The following is a 19,640-nucleotide window of genomic DNA, read 5'->3' as shown; positions in this document are numbered from 1 at the left end:
TCCTCAATTGTCGTCTGGCACCTAGTGGACTCTCCCTGAATTACATTCTTGCTCACTCTTTCTCTCTTTCTTATTTGTCAAACATGACAATCGGGATCTCTCTCTTTGCTTCGGCAATGCATACTAGGTGTGATGCCCGGGCTTATTCCTGGAACCCAAGTTTTGTTGGTTCCATCCGTGGGCCTTTTCTTATAAGGCAGAGTACATGGTCAACAAGCAGGCTTTGGAAATTTTGTCTTTGGACATCTATACGCAAGGCATGAACCACTACCTCCGAAACTGAGATTTTGGACAGGATGCGCCACTCGTCTTTCTGGCGATTAGCTGCTGGAGTTGGTCATTTTTTCAAGGACAACATCAATGGCGGCTTGTTTTCCTTGGCAGATGTTCAAAGCTTGTTCGTGGCATTATTGCAGAGGGCAAGAGGGAGGAGAGATTTTACGGCTTTCTTCACAAATTTAGGCTTTTTGCAACTGTGTCTCCTCCACTTTTCCAATGTCTCAAACCACAAGATGGTGTTCATCAGTTGAGTTGATGACAGTCTGTGTTTTGTCATATTTAGGATTGAATGTTCATCTCTCATGCTCGTCCAAAGGATTGGTGGTGCTCAGCCTGCGCCACCCTTAACTTTAGGAGACATCTGGCCTTTGTTGTGTGATTGAGTGGGTTTCTCATCCTGATGTTGTTTGTTCTCGTCAGCTGATTCCCCCCAAGTGAGTTATTGGCACGTTGCCTTCACAAACGCTGCAGTCTCTCTTGGTCAGGTCAATCGATGTGCCCATTCATCCCTCGCATCATGCTTTGTCGACTTCAGATGTCTCCTAAAGTTAAGGGTGGCGCAGGCTGAGCACCACCAATCCTTTGGACAAGCATGAGAGATGAACATTCAATCCTAAATATGACAAAACACAGACTGTCATGAACGCAACTGATGAACACCATCTTGCTGGTTTAGTTGAAAGTTGGTGCTGGAGTTTGGTCAAGCTCTTCTCGTTCAAGGTACGTTGCTGTAGATTCCTCTAACAAGCAGTTTGCCTCTGAATCTGGTTATATATGTCACTTTTTTGTATGTAATTTCATCCATCATTTTAAGTATGACAAAAAAAAAAACTATGTTTAATAAAAAAGAAACCTTTTGTAGGGATAAAAATGAGAACCACAAAATACAATTTGGAGATTCGATAAAGGTAAAATTTATCAGTCGGTACATGCATATTGTAATGACCAATACATTCCTTTAAGCAACAAAACAACGCTTTTATTTTTGTGTCCCACTTATAATATTATTTTATCATCTCGTAAATATTTTATTATCTCATAAACATTATTTTATGTTTATGTTTAGCGTTATCCTATACGTCCATCTATTATCTCATAAATATTTTATTATCTCCTAAACATTATTTCATACCTATGTTTAGTGTTATTTCATACATTTCATACATTCATCCAGTCTACTGTCTCATTATCTCAATTTTTTTTGTTATCTCATACTTATGTTTGGTGTTATCTCATTTGGCGTTGTCTCATACATCCATCTGTTCATTATCTCATAAATGTTTTGTTATCTTATACTTATTTGTTATTTCATACATCAAGCATGAAAGTAAATATTGTCTCCTGCAAAACTCAACAAAACAATGGATCTAATTTGTTTTTATCTTCTGCTATAAGCATGCCTTCTCTGTAGAAGTAACACGTTAGATTGTGTGCACATTGTGAATAATTTTTCGATGAAATGAATTTGTCCATGCCAAGCTGTAAGAAACCTTATTTCCTAATGTACGCTTTGATCATTGGCTGGCTCATTCTCTGGCTTCAGCAAAATGGAGTGCTTGAAGGATTATTCTTCCTATTCTTTATTAACCTTGGACAAGTGGAAGCCCTTCATTACTGAAAATAAAAGGATCTAAACTTTAGACTTGTATGATGATGCAATATCCACTCTCAGCTACTGAAGATTCTGAAGTTAAATCCCACATTTAGTCTGGAGGTAAGACTGGAGAATGCTCCACAGCAAACATCAGCCAGTGACTCTCTCTCTCTCTATCGTTGTGACAATTGATTGGGCTTGGAAACTCATTGATTGTGATTGCAGATAGCATGATGCCATAATTTGTTGCACTTGAAACAACAAAGTATTACATCCTTTCACGGTTCACTCAAATGGCGCATGCGTATCATCTGTTCCATGATCAGAATCATCAATCATGAATTACGTCATTAAACTTGGTTAAGCAACTTAGTCACTTAGATGTCTTTTAAGCAGGTATGGAATTTCATGCATTGTCTTCTAATCGTGCAACTCTTTAGGCAAACATGCATCATCTGTTCCATTATCAAAATCATCAATCATATATTATGTTGTTAAATTTGGTTAAGCAACTTGGTTAAGATTTCTCTTAAGCTGTTACTGCAATTAAGAAGTAAAAACAGATTACCACTTACTGCCACCTTTTGAGTTGGGTCTTCTCAGATTGAAGGAATTTCATGCATTGCCTTCTAACTACGGCAAATCACGAAGTGGTCATGGTGATGGAAATGGTACATAGCAAGAAATAAACCAACAGGAAGCAAAAGCTTCTTCCTCTGCTGCAGAATGAAATTGACAGAACTCAAGTTTGTGATATGACGTTTCACTTTTCTGCTTCTGGTTGCCCAAATAAATTCAATGGACAAGAGAATTAAATCCAACAATTTCCAGAATGATCATTTTACTTCAGTGTCATTTAAAAATAGCCATCAAGATGCTTAATGCGTACGATCTCCAGCTGACTTCATTTGTGCTTCGATATCGCTGCAAAGCGCTTACATTATTTCTTTAGAAGACAAATATGCATGTGATCTTACTGAATAATGACATCCATGAACAACGAATTGCACATCCAGGTGTATCTTCTACAAAAAGAACAAAGCCAGCAGTTATTTAATGCAAAGAAAAAGAGAAACTGAAGGTTCACATGCTTCCGACGTTGGTCTTTTGATCGGCATTCATCTCTTTTGTTGGTGGATATTAGTCTTTGTATCACAGAAACGTGAAAATTTTGACTTCTGGTTGCCTCCCTTTCTAACACAGGCTGAAGCATCGGTTATACAGGATTTTTCTGTCCCTTTATAATATGTGTATATTTTTTTGAATTCACAGATAAATTAATCTACAAGCAGCAAGCAGCCCAACTATATCCACGTGTTCTTCGAACTGCATTAGAAGCATTATACACCAAGATATTGTCTGAAATGCAGATTAGGCATTCGAAGACTTGTCATATATTTCAATAAGATGGGAGCATCTGTGGCAGACTCGCAGTGGTAGAGGCACATATGGGCACAAGAACACATAAATTTAAATATTTCTATATTGATAGCTCATGATTATTTCATCATTTATATGACCATAACCTTAAAGATTTTGGTTCATTAATAGCACTCTCATTGAAAAACATGTTTTATTTGAAAAAAAACGCGAGAAAACATTAAAAAAGAGTCAGCCGCTAAAAACGAAAAAAAAAATGTTTGTTCGAAAAAAACACATTTTATTCCCCTCTTTCTTAAGTTTGTTTACGTTTTTTCATGTTTTTTTTTTGCAGTTTTCCTCTTTTTCGTTTTTTGCGTCTGTTCATGTTTCTCTTACATATTTTACATTTTTCAATTACCATTTTTTAACATTTTTCACATTTGATTTTTAGTTTTTTTAAAATTTATCAAGATTTTTTCAAAAAAAAAATAACTCTCTCATATTATACTCCACAAAAAAACTTGCCGTTTTGTACCTAAAGCAATATTTGCGACATGACTAATAGTATCCTTCAACAAGAAATTTCTAATTCTTTCACAAAACCATCGACCTGACAAGAATGAATACATTTTCTGTTTAATCCCTCCAAACTTGAAAGAAGACTGTTCCTTGACAAAAAGCTTGATCTCATAATGGACCCGTCATGCCTATATACTCAGTAAAAAGGAGTGACTCGCTATTCATTTTGGAACATTTTTAGAGAATGAACAACTTCAACCTTGGCGAGAGTGATACGTCTGTGTATTCTCTTTCTTGGGAAAGTAGCTCTCCATGTAAGGGAATCTACATTCAGCCTACCAGGAAGTTCTCTGCTTTGAGGATTTTAAGCTTGATCGCACCAATATTACATTGTCTGCTGAAACCATAAACAAGGGTACACATACCAAAAACATAAGAGTCGATCATTGAGAAGTTGGCGAAAGCATACTATGTCCATCGCACAAGTGAAAAAAGGCCCAGTGGATATTCCGGAAGCTGCAAGGGTACAACACGAAACCCTCTAGGATGGAATAAAGGACATCATACAATGAAAATTTTCTTAACCCTTGTGCTTTAGGGGCTACAATAAGCATGGGCATCGGGCCGGCCCAACACCCAAAACTGGTTTCGGCCCGACTAAATTAAAAAAATATATTTTTGATATAAAGTAATATTCAAATATAATTCATCGTAATAAAGTATTATAATTATGTATAAAAATTAATAAAATAAATATTAAAATTTTTTTATCAGGCCCACCCAGGCTCAGCCCTACCTGGACCGGCCCGGTGCCCATTTTTGCGGGCCCGAGCACGAGTTGAGCCGGGTACTGGGTACCCACCGGCGGACCAGCTCGGTGCCCATGCTTAGACTATTTATGAAGGTCCAAATGACGGTTTTGCCTTTCATAAACTAGATATGGATTTTTTATGGTTTCTACACAAATAATCCATACTAATATTGATGACATAGACTCAGACTAATTAGATTACCATAAGTTGGGCTTGTGGAGATATCCCGTAATATATATATATATATATATATATATATATATATATATATATATATATATAGGCCCAGAATTATATATATATAGGCCCATAATATAGATTTCTAACATCGGCAACCGACTTGGGATTGCCTGAGTTGACTAGGATCACCGATGAATGAGGCAACGAGTTAAGTACTGCAACCAAATCTAGACTGTTTCATTCAACACCAGTTTTAGTTATTACTCAGTACTACTAAGAAATAAATTTAAGTGGTTTACTAAAATTAGACTAATCTAGTGCATGTTGTTTGTTAGTATTATTTTGTAGTTATGTACTTGGTTCTTATAAACGCATAGTTATTTAATTATAGTTACTTTTTTATTACTTGTTACTTTATAAACGCTATAAAGCAGTGGAACATTCAATTTAGACGAGTTCTGCTGTGTTCACTACTTTCAGATTCCATGAATTGATGATTATACTGTCATGTGAATTAGTTACTGTTGAATGGTGCACTGTAGGACTGGTATTGCTAGAATAGTGGATCATCGATGTGAAGAATGTCAACATAATGCAACATAATGCATGGACATGTCATATCTCTCTAGTGCGTGTGTATATATATATAATCAGTCGGCTTTCTCTGTGGACCTGTATATACATGTATAGAGAGGCATTGAAATAAGTCGGTTTCTTTTGCAGACGGATGGTTATTTTTAATTCTGTCACTAAGATCGTCACAAAATGAAACTCAGTTGCCTGGCTATGGTTTTTAGTAATTGACCTTTTGGACAGTTTTTAGCGACACAAAATAAAAAGTAACCATCTGGCCCTAGAGGGAACCTGTTGATTTCAATACGTACATACATGGTTCGTTTAAATTCTTATTAAAAATCATTTTAAACAATATCTAAACATGCCAAGATATTTTTGAATAGTAGTAGAGTATAAAACATGTTTCGATTCAAGTTGTTTTCACAAAAAGCAATGTTAATCAACTATTAACGTTTTCCGTTTTCCGTTTTCCTAATTCGTATTCAAAGTTGGAGGCCGAGCTCGTAACAGATTTGCATAAGAACTTAACATTCTGATGTTATCATCAGCATTAATTCTTAATGATCAAATAAGCACCTTTAGTTAATTTAGTATATATTTTCTATCAAATCACTCTAAGGATCATTTTCATAGTGTTTGAATATTGTACAAAAAAAAGTACTTCAACAATCTGTTTTGAAGGCATCAGCTGTTGCCTTTAACCTAACTGGGTGTGTGTGTGTGCGCGCGTATATATATATATATATATATATATATATATATATATATATATATATATATATATATATATATATATATATATATATATATATATATATATATATATATATATATATATATATATATATATATATATATATATATATATATATATATATAGGTATCCATGCAAGCCTAATTGTCCAATACGGCCATATCACAATTCACCCACCCTAACCACCTGCCTCCTACCCTTAACCTATCTCGTTACTGTTTTGGATTTGGATTGATGTGATAGTTATACGTGATCTTATGATTGCTCCTTCTTAACCTAATGGGATTAGTCTCTGCTTTTATAATAGCCTCTAGCTTACTACTTTATATTAGTAGAGCATGTGAAGATTTAGGACTCGGGTCACGTATCCGAATTGGCTTAATCTCCTTGTAGTTGGATCCAAATTCTAATTCAAAACTTATTTTCTCAATGCTGAATTCCCATGCATCTCACATAAGATTCGGTGTTAAGTATGTGTAATAAGGTTAGATCGTTGTTAGATCTAGCCGACCACTAAATCATGATTTGGTTGTTTATGAAACTACAGAGAGAATCCAAATTTGATTGATACTTGGATCCGGATCTCTTTAATTCATTGAACACTTTTTGGCCATTGGAAATAGAAAAGTGGTTGCAGTGACCCAATTAAAAAGTAGGATAGAGTAGAAAATTGCTGCTTGTTGCAGATTCCAACAACAAGAAAGCAATCAAATAGCTAGTATCCTAATTAAACCAAAAACAGCAAGTAATTAGTTTATCCTATATGTCAAATATGGCATCATTTTCAATGGTTAAACTAGATTATTTTATTATATATATGCTTCTAAATTAAGCACTAGCTAGCTTAATGGTAGACATGGGCATTGGTCCTTTCAATTAAAATAATAAAACATAGAAAACTAAGTGAGGAAAGTGAGGAAAGTGAGGAAGTGAGATTGAGAGCAGGCTGGGGGAGTAGTAGGTGTATAGGGCTTTCATCACATGGACACGCCAAAATGACACTCGGATATAATTTTTTTAGAAGAAAGTATCATATTGTTGGGAGAATTTTTTTTTTTTACTTTCCTTTTGATTGATTGGAATAGATTTACCAAGTTATTCCAAGAAATCACACAACCTGGGTATTGAATTCTTGAGTAACTTCAATGTGAAATAATGAGAAAAATTGAGAGCAGTACCCACATGATATACTTTTTTCTAATTATTGAAAGCAATGTGATCTCATTAATCATTTTAGATTACCTAAAGAAGACATAAGATCCCGCTCTGATCATCACCCAGTTCATCAAACTTTTGTTATCTGCTTTTTTGGAACATCTATAATCATTCATGGACATCAATGAAGGGATCCCTCTCTCTCTCTCTTTCTCTCTCTCTCTCTCTCTCTCTCTCTCTCTCTAAGGTATTCATCATAGATATTTGCTTGGAAAAGAAGCATTGCCCTTTCCCTTGTTGCCTTTTCCTCTCTACCAGTCAACCTCAAGGTGCCATCCACTGCAAAGTCTCTCCATTTCATACTAAAAGTATCAACAGCGTTATCATCTCGCCCAAATTGAATAGCAGATGATGAAGTGGGCATGACCAAAGCCAGACTTTTTCTACACTCCTCTCAATGGGTATACAACCTTTGCTCTATTTCAAGCCACTACTTTGTGTCGGTGAGCTATAGATTAATAACTCATGGACGGGAAAAACTACTGAAGGGCCTCCATTCCCGCTTTCTTTTGGGATCCTTGACAGTATTGACATCAACGATAGCAACAGTGTACCCTTTAATTTAGGTACAACATCTATCACTTAAGATATAGAAGATGTAGAAGTATAATACCCACAAAAATCGAACTAGAGATCTGCTTCTTTACAAAAACCATAGTCCGACCAGCTAGCTTTTCAGTATGTTTGTTACTTGGTTCTTCAGCTACATATACCAAGATCCAGCAATTTCTGGATACTTGCCTTGTGGTGAGATATGGTCTGGTTAGAAACCAAAATTTCTCTGATCCTGTACCTAGAATCATCCCAAGAGGCCCAATCTTTTTATTACAATATGACTGATTTTGGTAATCAAATATGTGTGTGCAAAAAAGGAAAAAGAAAAAAAAAAGATAAGAATATGAATATGAATGTGTTGATTTTGACGAAGCAAGCGTATCACATCAAAACCAATTGTCTATCAAATTATAACTCTCATTCGCCCCAAGGGGAATGGTGAAGCTGATCGAACTGGTGGGCACGAAGACCTTGTGTCCTTAGTTCGATTCCCGTAAGCGCCATGCTCTTGGGCCATATTTGGTGGAGCATGATACCAAGTTGGCAGTAGACAGTCTCTTCAAACAGGCCCTATAAAGTAGACTGGAAGCTGGAGTCAAGGAGAAGGAAGGAAGTTTTAGTTATAAGTTGATGGGTTCAGTTATACCGAAAAATTTCACCCCAAAACGTATGGAAGTAATCATTTAATGACACTGTTCAGATTTCTGAAAACACTACCAAGTTTAATCATGTCAAAAGGGAATTTCAACCACTCACATAGGGGTGGTAAGGTGGTCCTTTCCTCAAAGTGCTCGTGTTTGAATCTTAAAGAGATCATTGTTACGTCCCAGTATGTTTTATTTCTAAACCATAAAAAGTCCCAAAGCATGTCATGTAAACCCAGGGGGCGCTCGTGGCCTCTCTTAGAGGCCGTAGAAAAAAAAAAAGGCAATTTAAAGAGTCACATCCTAAATCATCTTCTAGGAAAGCACACCTTTTTTAGTTATCCCATACCTTGGGTTAGGTAAATCTCCAAATTTTAGCATATTTATAATCACTACGTAATAAACATTGCAAATAAAGAATTAGACACACATATCAGACAGAGAGAAAGGTAGGTAGCAGAGTAAGAGAAAAGGGAAAGTTTGAAAAGCCAGTTTCAAAATGAAACAACTCGAAATGGTTTTTCTCTACTTTTTTTTTGTTCTCTAACTGTTATATATCTACTCATATACACACACCCATAGAACCAAATTAAAAGTTAGACCACTTGGGCTGGAACAAGAACTAACATACTTTTTGTGTAATGTTGTGATTTTAGGAATTATTTGATTGGAATGATATATTATGTCAATGTTGCGGGTTGAAATACACTTAATATATAAAAAATTATTAGCTCATGGAAAAACTTTGGTATTTTATTTAAAATAATTCACGGCAAGAATTTAAGTAGTCATGGACGCCTTGATATTTTATATAAAATCATTCCTGACAAGAATTTAAGTAGCCATAATTGTTGTCCCATACCTAAGGGTTATATATATGCACACAAAAGAATTGCTTCCACTAGTTTCGACCATTTTCTTTCTTCTTCTCATCCCCCACCTACTGTTTTTTCCTCAATTTTTTTCTTCATTTTTCTATGTAGCAACTATGATCTTCACCGTATGGTTGATGAATCTTATGCATCACAGAAATTTTATCCGAAAACCAAAATGTGACAGATTTTGCTCAAATATATATATATATATATATATATACATGCAAACAGAAGCATGGTGTTGTCTCACAACTTAGTACTAATACATCTCTAGACCCTGAGGACAAAGGAAAGTAGGAAAGCTTTTGGCTCTTGTTTGGATAGAGAATAACCTCTCACTTGCCCAAAACTTAGTTTGACACCATGCAATTTGAGGAGGCACAGCCAAATCAATTGAGTGATTCCCAACAAAGTTTTTTTTATCATTAACTTGACCATGATGAAATTTAAGGAGATTTCTTTTTTTTTTTCACTTTTTCAAGTACTTTAAAAAAAAGAGCCATCTTTTTAATTCTTCAATATAGACAACTTTAAAAAAAAAAAATTGTCGAATAAAGGCCTAGTCTGGATTTGAGAAATTGAAAACTTTACTTTGAACGATAGGAATGTAATTTGGTGATAGAGGGTAAGAGATTATATATATATATATATATATTATTTCAGCTACCATTCTTTGTTCGTAGGTCAACTTGCATGAAAATGAGACTTTAGTTGAGAATCACCAAAAAGGGAACCCAAAATGATAAAAATTCCTAAATTTTATAGTTGCTTTTATGTTTGTCTTTATAATTATTACAATAAGATATGCACATTTTATTTCATACACTTTTAATATATATACATTAGCATCATATTTAATTACCTACATATATGGAATGACTTCTAAGCTCTTGCAACATGTATGCCTCGTTTGTTTTCAACAAATAAAAACAAAACAGCGAATATATATGCCTGTCCGAACGGATACCAAGTCCGAAGATTACTAACCACGCTTCCAAATTAATGGAAAGGAGAAAACGATGGGCATAAAGGAGCATACTCATGTTTATGTTTTAAAAGGAGAGGTTTTCTTGGGCATAACACCGTGAAGAACACAGAACAAAAAAGGAAAAGAAAAAAAAAATAAAATTCTTAAGAATTAAGAAAAAATAAAATAAATGAGAAACTAATAAAACAACATAAAAAAAAGTAGATAATTCATAAATGAAAATTAGAAAATAGAAACAAGTAATTTTGGCATTTTTCTAAACGGTGTGAAGAAAAGTGTTAAACCACAGAAAAAGCTTATTGCAAATTGTGCCTTTGGCCATTAAGAAAACCCTTTCATCTTCTGAGAGAAGAAAAGGCTTAATTAACTATGCCCACTTTTGCTGTATTTGATAAAAAATGGTTCTGAAACATTTTCAGGGACCAACAAGCTTGTTCTTAGTGTTTGGATCTATCAAAATTGGCTTTTCTTGTTTGGATCGATACTGGAGCTTTTATGGTCCGTTTAAGCCCGCGGGCCCGGCCGCATTAAAATGAACCTGCTTGCTTAAATGATCTGACCTAACCATAAGGATATGAAAAGCACGCAGGGGCAGAGACATGTGTGGGCAATTGCCCATACGGTCTAATAAAGACCCCTTGTTTATTTATTAGTTTACCTTAATTTTTTTGCATATTTATACGTATAATACCTTTCAAATATATGGTGAGTGCTCTTCAGCCAAATATGTGTGGCTCCGCAACTAAAGCAGAAACAAATCATTTGCATATTGAGCAAGGGAAGTTCACAAAAATGGGAAGAAAGATTTCCGGGGATGTCAATGGATTGGATCAAATTGCTTCAACAAAGTTGGATATGGGAAAAAAAATTAACATCCAATTAAGCAATTCGATTGAGTTTGGACTTAAAAACGACATCCAATCGGGTTTGGGATTGCATTTGGCTTCAAAAAGATATCTGAGCAGAATTTGATCCGATTCAAAATCGGATCTGGTTTTAAGCAAATATTCTATATCTAAAGTCAGTTTTATGATGCAGTATGGACTCGGTTGTGAAATTAAAATCCGGCTGTGAATTTAAAAGTCAGACTTGGATCAGATCCAGATTTTGAATTTCAAAATTTGGCTTCAGACATGGGATAGGTATTTCTGCTTTCATATTTAAATATGCATATCTGATAAATCAAATCTGATGAAGGGTACCTCTGATTGAAATCCAATCTGTTGCAAGTAGTTTTCGGTTGAGGTATGGGAAAGTATGTCCTCATCTGTTCCTTATATGGAACAGAAAGAAAATGGACATTATGATGATTGTATTATGATGTTCATTCCGAGTTTGATACACTACACACACCAGCTAAGTAAAACTTCTTTTAAAAGGACTTTAAATTATTTGATGATTCAAAAATTAAATAGGGGACTTGACTTAGCCCCAAAAGAGTTGACCTAGTGAAGGCCAAAAATTTTTCATGAGGAAAGCCGAATTAAAATTTCTAAATTTTGACATGGGCCGAAATATCATTTTTCCAAATTTTATATGGGACAGGTGAAATTTTTTAAAATTTACATGTAAATTTTTTAATTTTGTTTTGGAGGTGGGATCAGGGCCTTTGCGGGCACTACCTTGGCTCCACCCCTAGTGAAGCCAGGCCTCGCCATTAGACAAGCAGCCTTGGTTGGTTCGAATTCTATGAGCATCAACTTTCTGTGCAAGGTATGACACTAATTAATAGGGTTTTATGTCTCGAGCAAGTGATTAAGTCTCTCAATGTAAGTGTTATTTCCCATATAATAAACCTAAATATGGAAAAATAAAAGGGCACAACTATCTTTTCATAATGATTCATGTTATCGGAATTTTTCACCTACTCAAACCTTCTATTACCAAAAATTGATATACTAATTAGAACTTTCCTTTTTTTTTGGGCTTCCCAGCTCTAGAAAGCATGCTTTTATCTATAACATACTTGGGAAGCATAAAGGTGTTTTCTACTGAACAGGATGCCTAGCAAACCTACCACGGTAACATAAAAAATGGTCCCAAACTAAATTGGATCATGGATCGGCAAGTGTATTGTGTCAAGAATTATTACTAGGTAGAATTTGTTAATGACTTCTTTTGTTTTATCTCGGAACAGGTAGATCAGATATCCAGATCCATGTGAAGACAAACAAGTGGGTATATGCCTTCTTCAATAAAAACAAAAACAGAGAACAGATCCATGTGACCCAGCACTACCATGGCTGCCACAGGAGAGCAGGGTCTGCTCTATCCAAAAGACTGGAACCAGTACCGGTTCATACCAGATCCACAACCCGGACAAACCAGTTATCAGTCCATACAAGACCTGTTCGAATCCGAATCCTCCATCGGGTCAAGATCCAAAGAACCAGTTTCAGAATTTTCTTTTATACATAAAATATTTCCACAAAACAAGCATTGTGAATTCAAACTGACTATGGATATGAAAAATAAATATTTAAATATATTATGGCAGTGGAGGAGGGGAGGGGGGACCCTGTCCCCTTGTTCTCTATAGTTTATTCACATAATTACAAGCACCAACTTGCCATGCCTTTCTCCAATATGTCTATAAAGCCATGTGCTCTCCTTTACATTTAATTCTTCATCCCCCACTTATCTTCTCTCCCCTTTGTTGGTGCTCCTCTGTTGCTGTCTCCAGTCTCCTTTTCAATGAACTCCTGCAGGGTGGAGGACTACTTGCAGCCCGGAAATCCGCTCCCGGCGGCGGAAAAGACGCGGCCGCCGTCGTCGAAAACCAGGTCAAGGTCCTCATCTTCTTCATCTTTGAGCTCCTTCTCCTCCTCAAAAGGTTCCCCCACAACTCCCCTCGAGTCCTCTGGCATCCCCTTCTCATGGGAGCACCAGCCTGGTGTTCCCAAGCACCTACAAGGCACCTGCACCACCTTGACATCTTCTAGATCCAGGCATGTGTATGTGATCAGCAAGCACCTTCCCCCTCCCCCACTCTTCTCATTGCCCAGAGGCTCGTCGAACCGGTTCAATTTCGACTCGGTCTTCGCATCTCGGAGGAAGAAGCCGGCCGGAACGGTCCACGACCCGTTTTTCGCCGCGCTGGTGGCGTGCTCCAAGGACCAAGTGGCGGAGAACTGCTGGAAGGGGCCCAAGGCCTGCAAATCTTGGGCTGGTAGGCTCAACTTGGACAGGCTCTATGCTTCATGCAAGACCAACTGTGCAGTGCTAGAGTCTCAGGTCTTGCTACCAAGACCCTATAGAGGTTCTTATGATATGTTGACAAACAAATCTGCTTGAAGCCCCCTGAATTATGTCATATTGTGTTCTTCATAAAAGTGTTGGAATCTACTATGTAATTTTCATGTGCATCAAGGAAAATGCACATTTGGGTGTTGAATATGTAAATGTTCACGAGTAAATAACTTCTCTTTAGTGAAGTATTATTCATCTTTTTCTAGAAATTAGAGAATCTGGATATGTATATGTTCAGTTTTCGCCATTGTGGGGGAAGACTAATGAAATATCATCACTTATCATGAGGGGTAGGTGGGCATGATGTGTGTTGTATATCACTGTTGAATAATGATGCCACCAGAATCTCATCAACAAACTCAGTTTCCCAACTGCTCTGATGTATCATTGTTTGAGTGAAGGGATTGTACCAAAGATGGCGTTGACAGCAGCAACTGCAGTTACTGGTACTTGTCTCTGTTTTTACTGATTGGCAGTCCATTTTGGTGATGGATCCGCATGCGGTGGCCGCCATCATGACCGCCGCTCCGCCGACTTGGCGAGGCGGCCGGACTTAGGACATTTAAGTTGAAGAAGATCAAGAGTTTGGAAGTAAAATCTCAAAAAAATCTTGGAAAGTTAAAAAGGAAAATGTTGTAGTTGTAGTTGATGAGGAAAGGGTCTTGCAATTGTAACCATTTAGAGAAAGAAAGCAAGTCCTTTGCCTGATTTGTTTGGAACTTTTGAATTTTTCTAAAAACTTATTGATAAATCATTGACTTTTTGTGCGCCATAATTATATTAAAAAATTGAAAGTGAAAGAGAAGTTTAATTAATTTCCTTTTTTTAAAAAGAACAGCGAAATTATTCTCGGAATGTGAAACTCGGGTAGCACTAGTTTTACCTACCGTACCTATTATATATATATATATATATATATATATATATATATAGATAAAGGCTAAGACTGCTCTAGTGGGGACTAGGGAGCCGTGCATGTTCGGTGACGACTACGCAAGTAAATGTTCGGACCTTTTAGTCTCACATGCTTCGATGCCATGTATTTTGGCCATTTATAGAAAAGAAATGAATATTTTAGACATTTGGCAAAAAGTAGTTTTATTGGTCTCTTTTTTTGCTCAGTTAAAAAAAGGGTTTTCCTAATAAACCAGGGACTTTTTGGTCATTTCTCCATCTCAGGTGCATTAGATCTTAAGTCATCACCACTACCTGGAGGAACTTCGGCACACGGGATAGGACAAGTGGCTGGTAAGGGACAGGTTACTAGTTCAAATGACATGGGTGTCACCCCTTCCACAACGACACAAGTTCTAGAAGTGTGGTATTAAAGTTTTTCGACTTAGGTGCAGTTTCATTCGAAAATTTAAAAAAAAAAAATGAAAGTAGGAAAGTTCATAGCCCCGCCCTGAAAAGACCACAATGACGTTTGACCTGCAGTTGACTAAACTCCACTCCTTCTCCAATTCCACAAACCTCTTAATTTTATTTTGTAAATGTCGTTGATCGTCTTTTACATATAGTTTTTGGCTTGAGGGAAATGACATAATTCTTTGTCAGAGACCCCAAATTTTAGAAACTTTTATTTGATCTATACAAAAATTTTAAAAAAGAAAAATAGTATTTTTCTCGTGAAAAATTTCTGACTCAGCCTCAAACACAACTCTAAACCCTAAAAGCGCCCCTAAATCCAACTCTAAACCCTAAAAGCGAGGAAAAAGGATGAGAACATAAGCTTCTCATTTCTCAATGCAGCTGGTTTTTCTTAATACATCAGCAGCAGCATTTGGCATATAACTTGAAGGTGAAAAACGTGCATTCCAACAAGGAAGAGTTGGTAGCCAATTTGATTATTAGAAAGGGACCTGCCTGGGTTCAGTCAATATGTATGGTGGTGGTTTGATTGAACCCATCTCGGGTGGGCCTAGTCTTGACAGATCCAGCTGGGCGAACTCACATGTCTCTATCAGACCCATCTCTCTCTCTCTCTCTCTTCATATATATATATATATATATATATATATATATATATATATATATATATATATATATATATATATATATATAGTGCTTTTATTTTATTGACAAGCAGATCTATTTTGGAGCTTGGCGCGTCTGACCCATATAGGTTGGTCTCGGGGACCAAGTCCCGGTGGGTTCGCTGAAGCATTGGATCGCCCCAGTGGCGAGATTTGGAGGTTGTGTCACGGGAGGGAGAGGCCAAGCTTCCAACTCGGGTGACGCCAAAATAGAAAATTGTCACTTGTCCGGGCAAGGCCTTGTGATCAACTGTACGGGCCAGGAGCAGTAACCTTATTAGAGAAAAAGACAGCGCTACCCCCCTTTGCAACTTGAACTGGTTTAAAAACTGGGTCGGGCATTAAGTGCATCAGATCCAGATCTAAACCTTGAATAATATCAATAGATGTATATCGACGTATGTCTAACGAATGCCAGAGTGATGAGTAAAAGCCAAAGTCCCTTTCGTCTTTTCCCGTCATCATAGGGTATGAAGCTTGTTTTTGATATCTAGTTATGGCTGCCTTATTTTTTACGGTGCAGAGAGTTGACATCCTCAAAACACGAAATGGAGACTGACCCTCGATGAATCATTACCATTTCTATTGCGCCAACTAGAGCTACACTGAACTGAAGTTGAGCTCCAGCTTGACTCAAGTCAAAAGACTCGAGCTTGAGCTCTATATAACATTTTCGAGCTCGAGTCGTCTATATGGTTTCTTTTAAGTCATTTAACTGATTTCTTTTAATTAACTCAACTATAAGTGACTGTCTAACAAAGACTCCAATAGAAAAATGTACATATTCTACATCCAAATATCCCGTAAAGGCTAACTTAACCACAGAAAATATATCACACATTTATACAGTCAAGTTGAGACAAGTTTACATTTTTACAACTCAAACACGACTTGTTTAACATTTTGAACATAAATTTAAACTTGAGCTCGACTCTTTTATAAACAAGTCGAGCTCAAGTCAAGCTTTTATGAACAAATTGAAGTCAAGCCCAAGTTATCTCAACTAGTTGTGCAGCCCTAATCGCCAACCACCTCAAGGATATATATACTTAGCTAATGCCTAGATTGGTTTCAATACAAAGTTTAAATTTTTGCGGTTGGATCAATACAGAATCAAGAAAAAAACTGATGAAAATAGATGAGATCGTACCCAAATGAAAATCCGGTGTCTGGATCTAATGTATGTACTCAGCGTTGTTTTGAAAAGGGCATTTTGGTCATTTTGTTATTATAATAGGAAAATCAGTACGTCGGCCGTGGTGCTTGTCTGCAGCTTTTCTTTAAAAAAAAAAAAAAAAAAAAAAGAAAAGGAAATAGGACTTCTCGTGCCCACAACTTTAGAGAAAAAGATAAAAAAACCTTTCATGCATTGGATTCAGGGAAGACAGATTACAAAATTACACCAATAAAATTTCCCATCGTACGACTATAAAGTAGCTCTTGAAATGGGGAGACCCTAAAGATCACTTTCCTGGCTACTTTGTAGCTTTAGAGAAATGTCCAATTGTTGATTTGAAGGCAAGAGTTTCGGATTCGGATTGTTTAGGAAAGCAAGTTTGATCTAATCAGGTTATGTGATGGGATTTTAATTCAGATTAAGATTTGAATTCTGTTCTTTTGTATCCAAAGTAGCTTAAAATTTGACATTAATTTGTATGTAATTGGGATGAATCTTTATTGTATCCCATTTGATTATGGTACTTAGATCTAGGTTCGGTTTTGAGTCTTTGTGCTAAATATGTATTTGATTTAGTATTCAGATCCAAATCTCTTCATCAGATCCAACTAAATGAATGCAAAACTGGGTTGTAATCAGATATACCATATTCATTTGCATACCTAGTTAACAGTGGAAGCTGGTCAAGAGAAATCCAATTGGAAGAAGACTTTAATTGGATAAATCTCTTTTATTTTCACTTGAGACTCGGAATCGACGGACATTTTATAGGACCCATTTTATATTTTAGCTTCATAGAATTGTTTGCATCATGTTGATTTTGAGAGTGGAAGAAAACCCGATTGTCTGAAACTCCCTTGCTCTTTGCTCCTAGGGTTTAGAGTCGCTTCGAGACCTTGGTGAACTTATAGTTACGCTTTTGAACTCTAAAGCAGCGTTTGTCATCATTTGCAGTCCAAAAAAATAACGTACTAAGCATGACAGTGACCACGGGCGACCAAATCCCCAATCTTTTTTTCGTGAGTCCACATTGAACCACTAAATGAATGACATAGTATGTGCTTATTATTTACTAAGAGTTGCATAACATGATGTGCACAAGAACTTGGTTAATTATAAACTTGGGTGAAATTTTTAATCATATAGGATCAAACAAACAAGGGCCTTAGCCCAGCATGTGCTGCTTAGATGTGCTATGGTGAAAGCAACCCAAAGAGCCAATTATATATGTGATAGCATTGCTTAGCTATTGACAATCACAATATTTTCATTGTGCCTGCAAACTGGTCCCCCAAACACTATACCATGTTCTGAAATCTGTCCAAGATGTGACGGCGCCTTCAGTCCTTTTGCCGGCCATTTGTCCCGTGACGACAAACCTGCGGCGGAGCTTTTGTTAATTGAAAATGTCAAAATGAATTCCAAATCGGATATATTTTCCAAAATTTTTACAGGGGTCAAGTTAAATTTCTCCAAAACGCCACGAGTCAAAATTTCTTCAGAAATTACATGGCGTTTGATGAACATACAAGTCAAAAGGATCCAAGAGCAGGAAAATTTTTTCCCCTGAAATTTCTTTTTCAATCCTTAGCACATGGACAACATCTCAATGATTATCTCCACAGCCGGAGCAGTTGACGTTTCAAAATTCTACAGCTAATGCACATCTCGCCAGAAAATTATGCATCTAACTCATCAACACAAGTCCATCATTCACATTTTCATTACCTGAGAACAGGGGCGGAGCTAGGAATTTTTTCAGAACTTATACATTCCCCGTTAGAAGATGCAAATCCTTTTTAGCGTAGCTAGCTTGACTAGCAAATCGGTAGCTGTGGGCATTACTTCATTTAACTACAGATGATAGATGTACGCGGTTGACAGGTACCACACTCCCTATTAAGTTTCACTGGCCAATTCAGATTTTTAAAACTTTAAAAATTTATATGTAAATTTTAAAAAATAGTTATATATATATAAAATTTAAAAATTTTTATTGCGACTCTTGTTAAAATTTTAAAACTATAGTTTGACCCTTGCGACAAAAAATTTCTAACTCAGGCTTTGACGGCAAGGCGAAAAGGGGAAGGCCTTCTGCCTTTTCCTCGTATCTCCCCCCATCTTGTCTTGTTTCATTTGTTTTCACTTGGTATTTTATTCCACCATATGCTTTCTATTATCTTATCTAGCACTAGTCTTGGTTGCATACAGGGCATACAATACTGGTACCTGCAAGGCTCTGAAGCTGCACTAAAGTAAGGGTGGATCTCTGGTGAGAAGTGCAAAAGTATAAAGTGGCTACTGAAGAAAAGAGGGGGAAGGGGTCCTCAGTTCTTTGTTCTTTTCTTTTCTGGGTTTGTCTGCTTTTTGTGCAATAATTTGATGGCATGTTTTGGTTTATTGCATTCTTCTTTGGTCCGTGTTTGTTCCGACCCACCATTATGTCACTAGGGACACAAATGGGTCGGATCTGCAAGGACTGCAAAATGGATTGAAGAGCAAGCCGGTCTAAATCGGACCTGTACCACAAAACAAAAATGATACTGGATGAGATCTTACAACCCTCCTTGCCTCTGCCATTCAAGGGTTGCAGATCAAATTGGCATCAACTTTAGGATATAAATTTTGTATGAATATCATACATTTGAGTTTGAAATAAGAGCACTCCCTGTCTCAAAAGTTACTCGAATTTGTGGCAGCGAAGACAAACGTAGCTATGGGCATCGTGTCGGCAATTGCGCACACAGACAAAAAAAAAATGCTTATTTTCATATTGAGCCTTCAAAGATTTTTTTTTAATTTACATATTGGTGCTTCTTAAAAAT

At 36.5% G+C, this 19,640-nt stretch overlaps 1 protein-coding gene across 1 annotated transcript; it reads left to right on the top strand.

Moving 5' to 3' along the window:
- The first annotated feature begins 12,965 nt into the window (after positions 1–12,965).
- On the top strand, positions 12,966–13,787 carry LOC116264224 (uncharacterized). The gene has a single exon (XM_031644326.2). The coding sequence runs from the start codon at positions 13,048–13,050 to the stop codon at positions 13,645–13,647; it is 600 nt and encodes a 199-aa protein (XP_031500186.1). The 5' UTR covers positions 12,966–13,047; the 3' UTR covers positions 13,648–13,787.
- Positions 13,788–19,640: the final 5,853 nt, after the last annotated feature.

Source organism: Nymphaea colorata, chromosome 1, assembly GCF_008831285.2.
Source record: "Nymphaea colorata isolate Beijing-Zhang1983 chromosome 1, ASM883128v2, whole genome shotgun sequence".
Classification (NCBI taxonomy): domain Eukaryota; kingdom Viridiplantae; phylum Streptophyta; class Magnoliopsida; order Nymphaeales; family Nymphaeaceae; genus Nymphaea; species Nymphaea colorata.
This window is presented reverse-complemented; position numbering and strand designations above follow the sequence as displayed.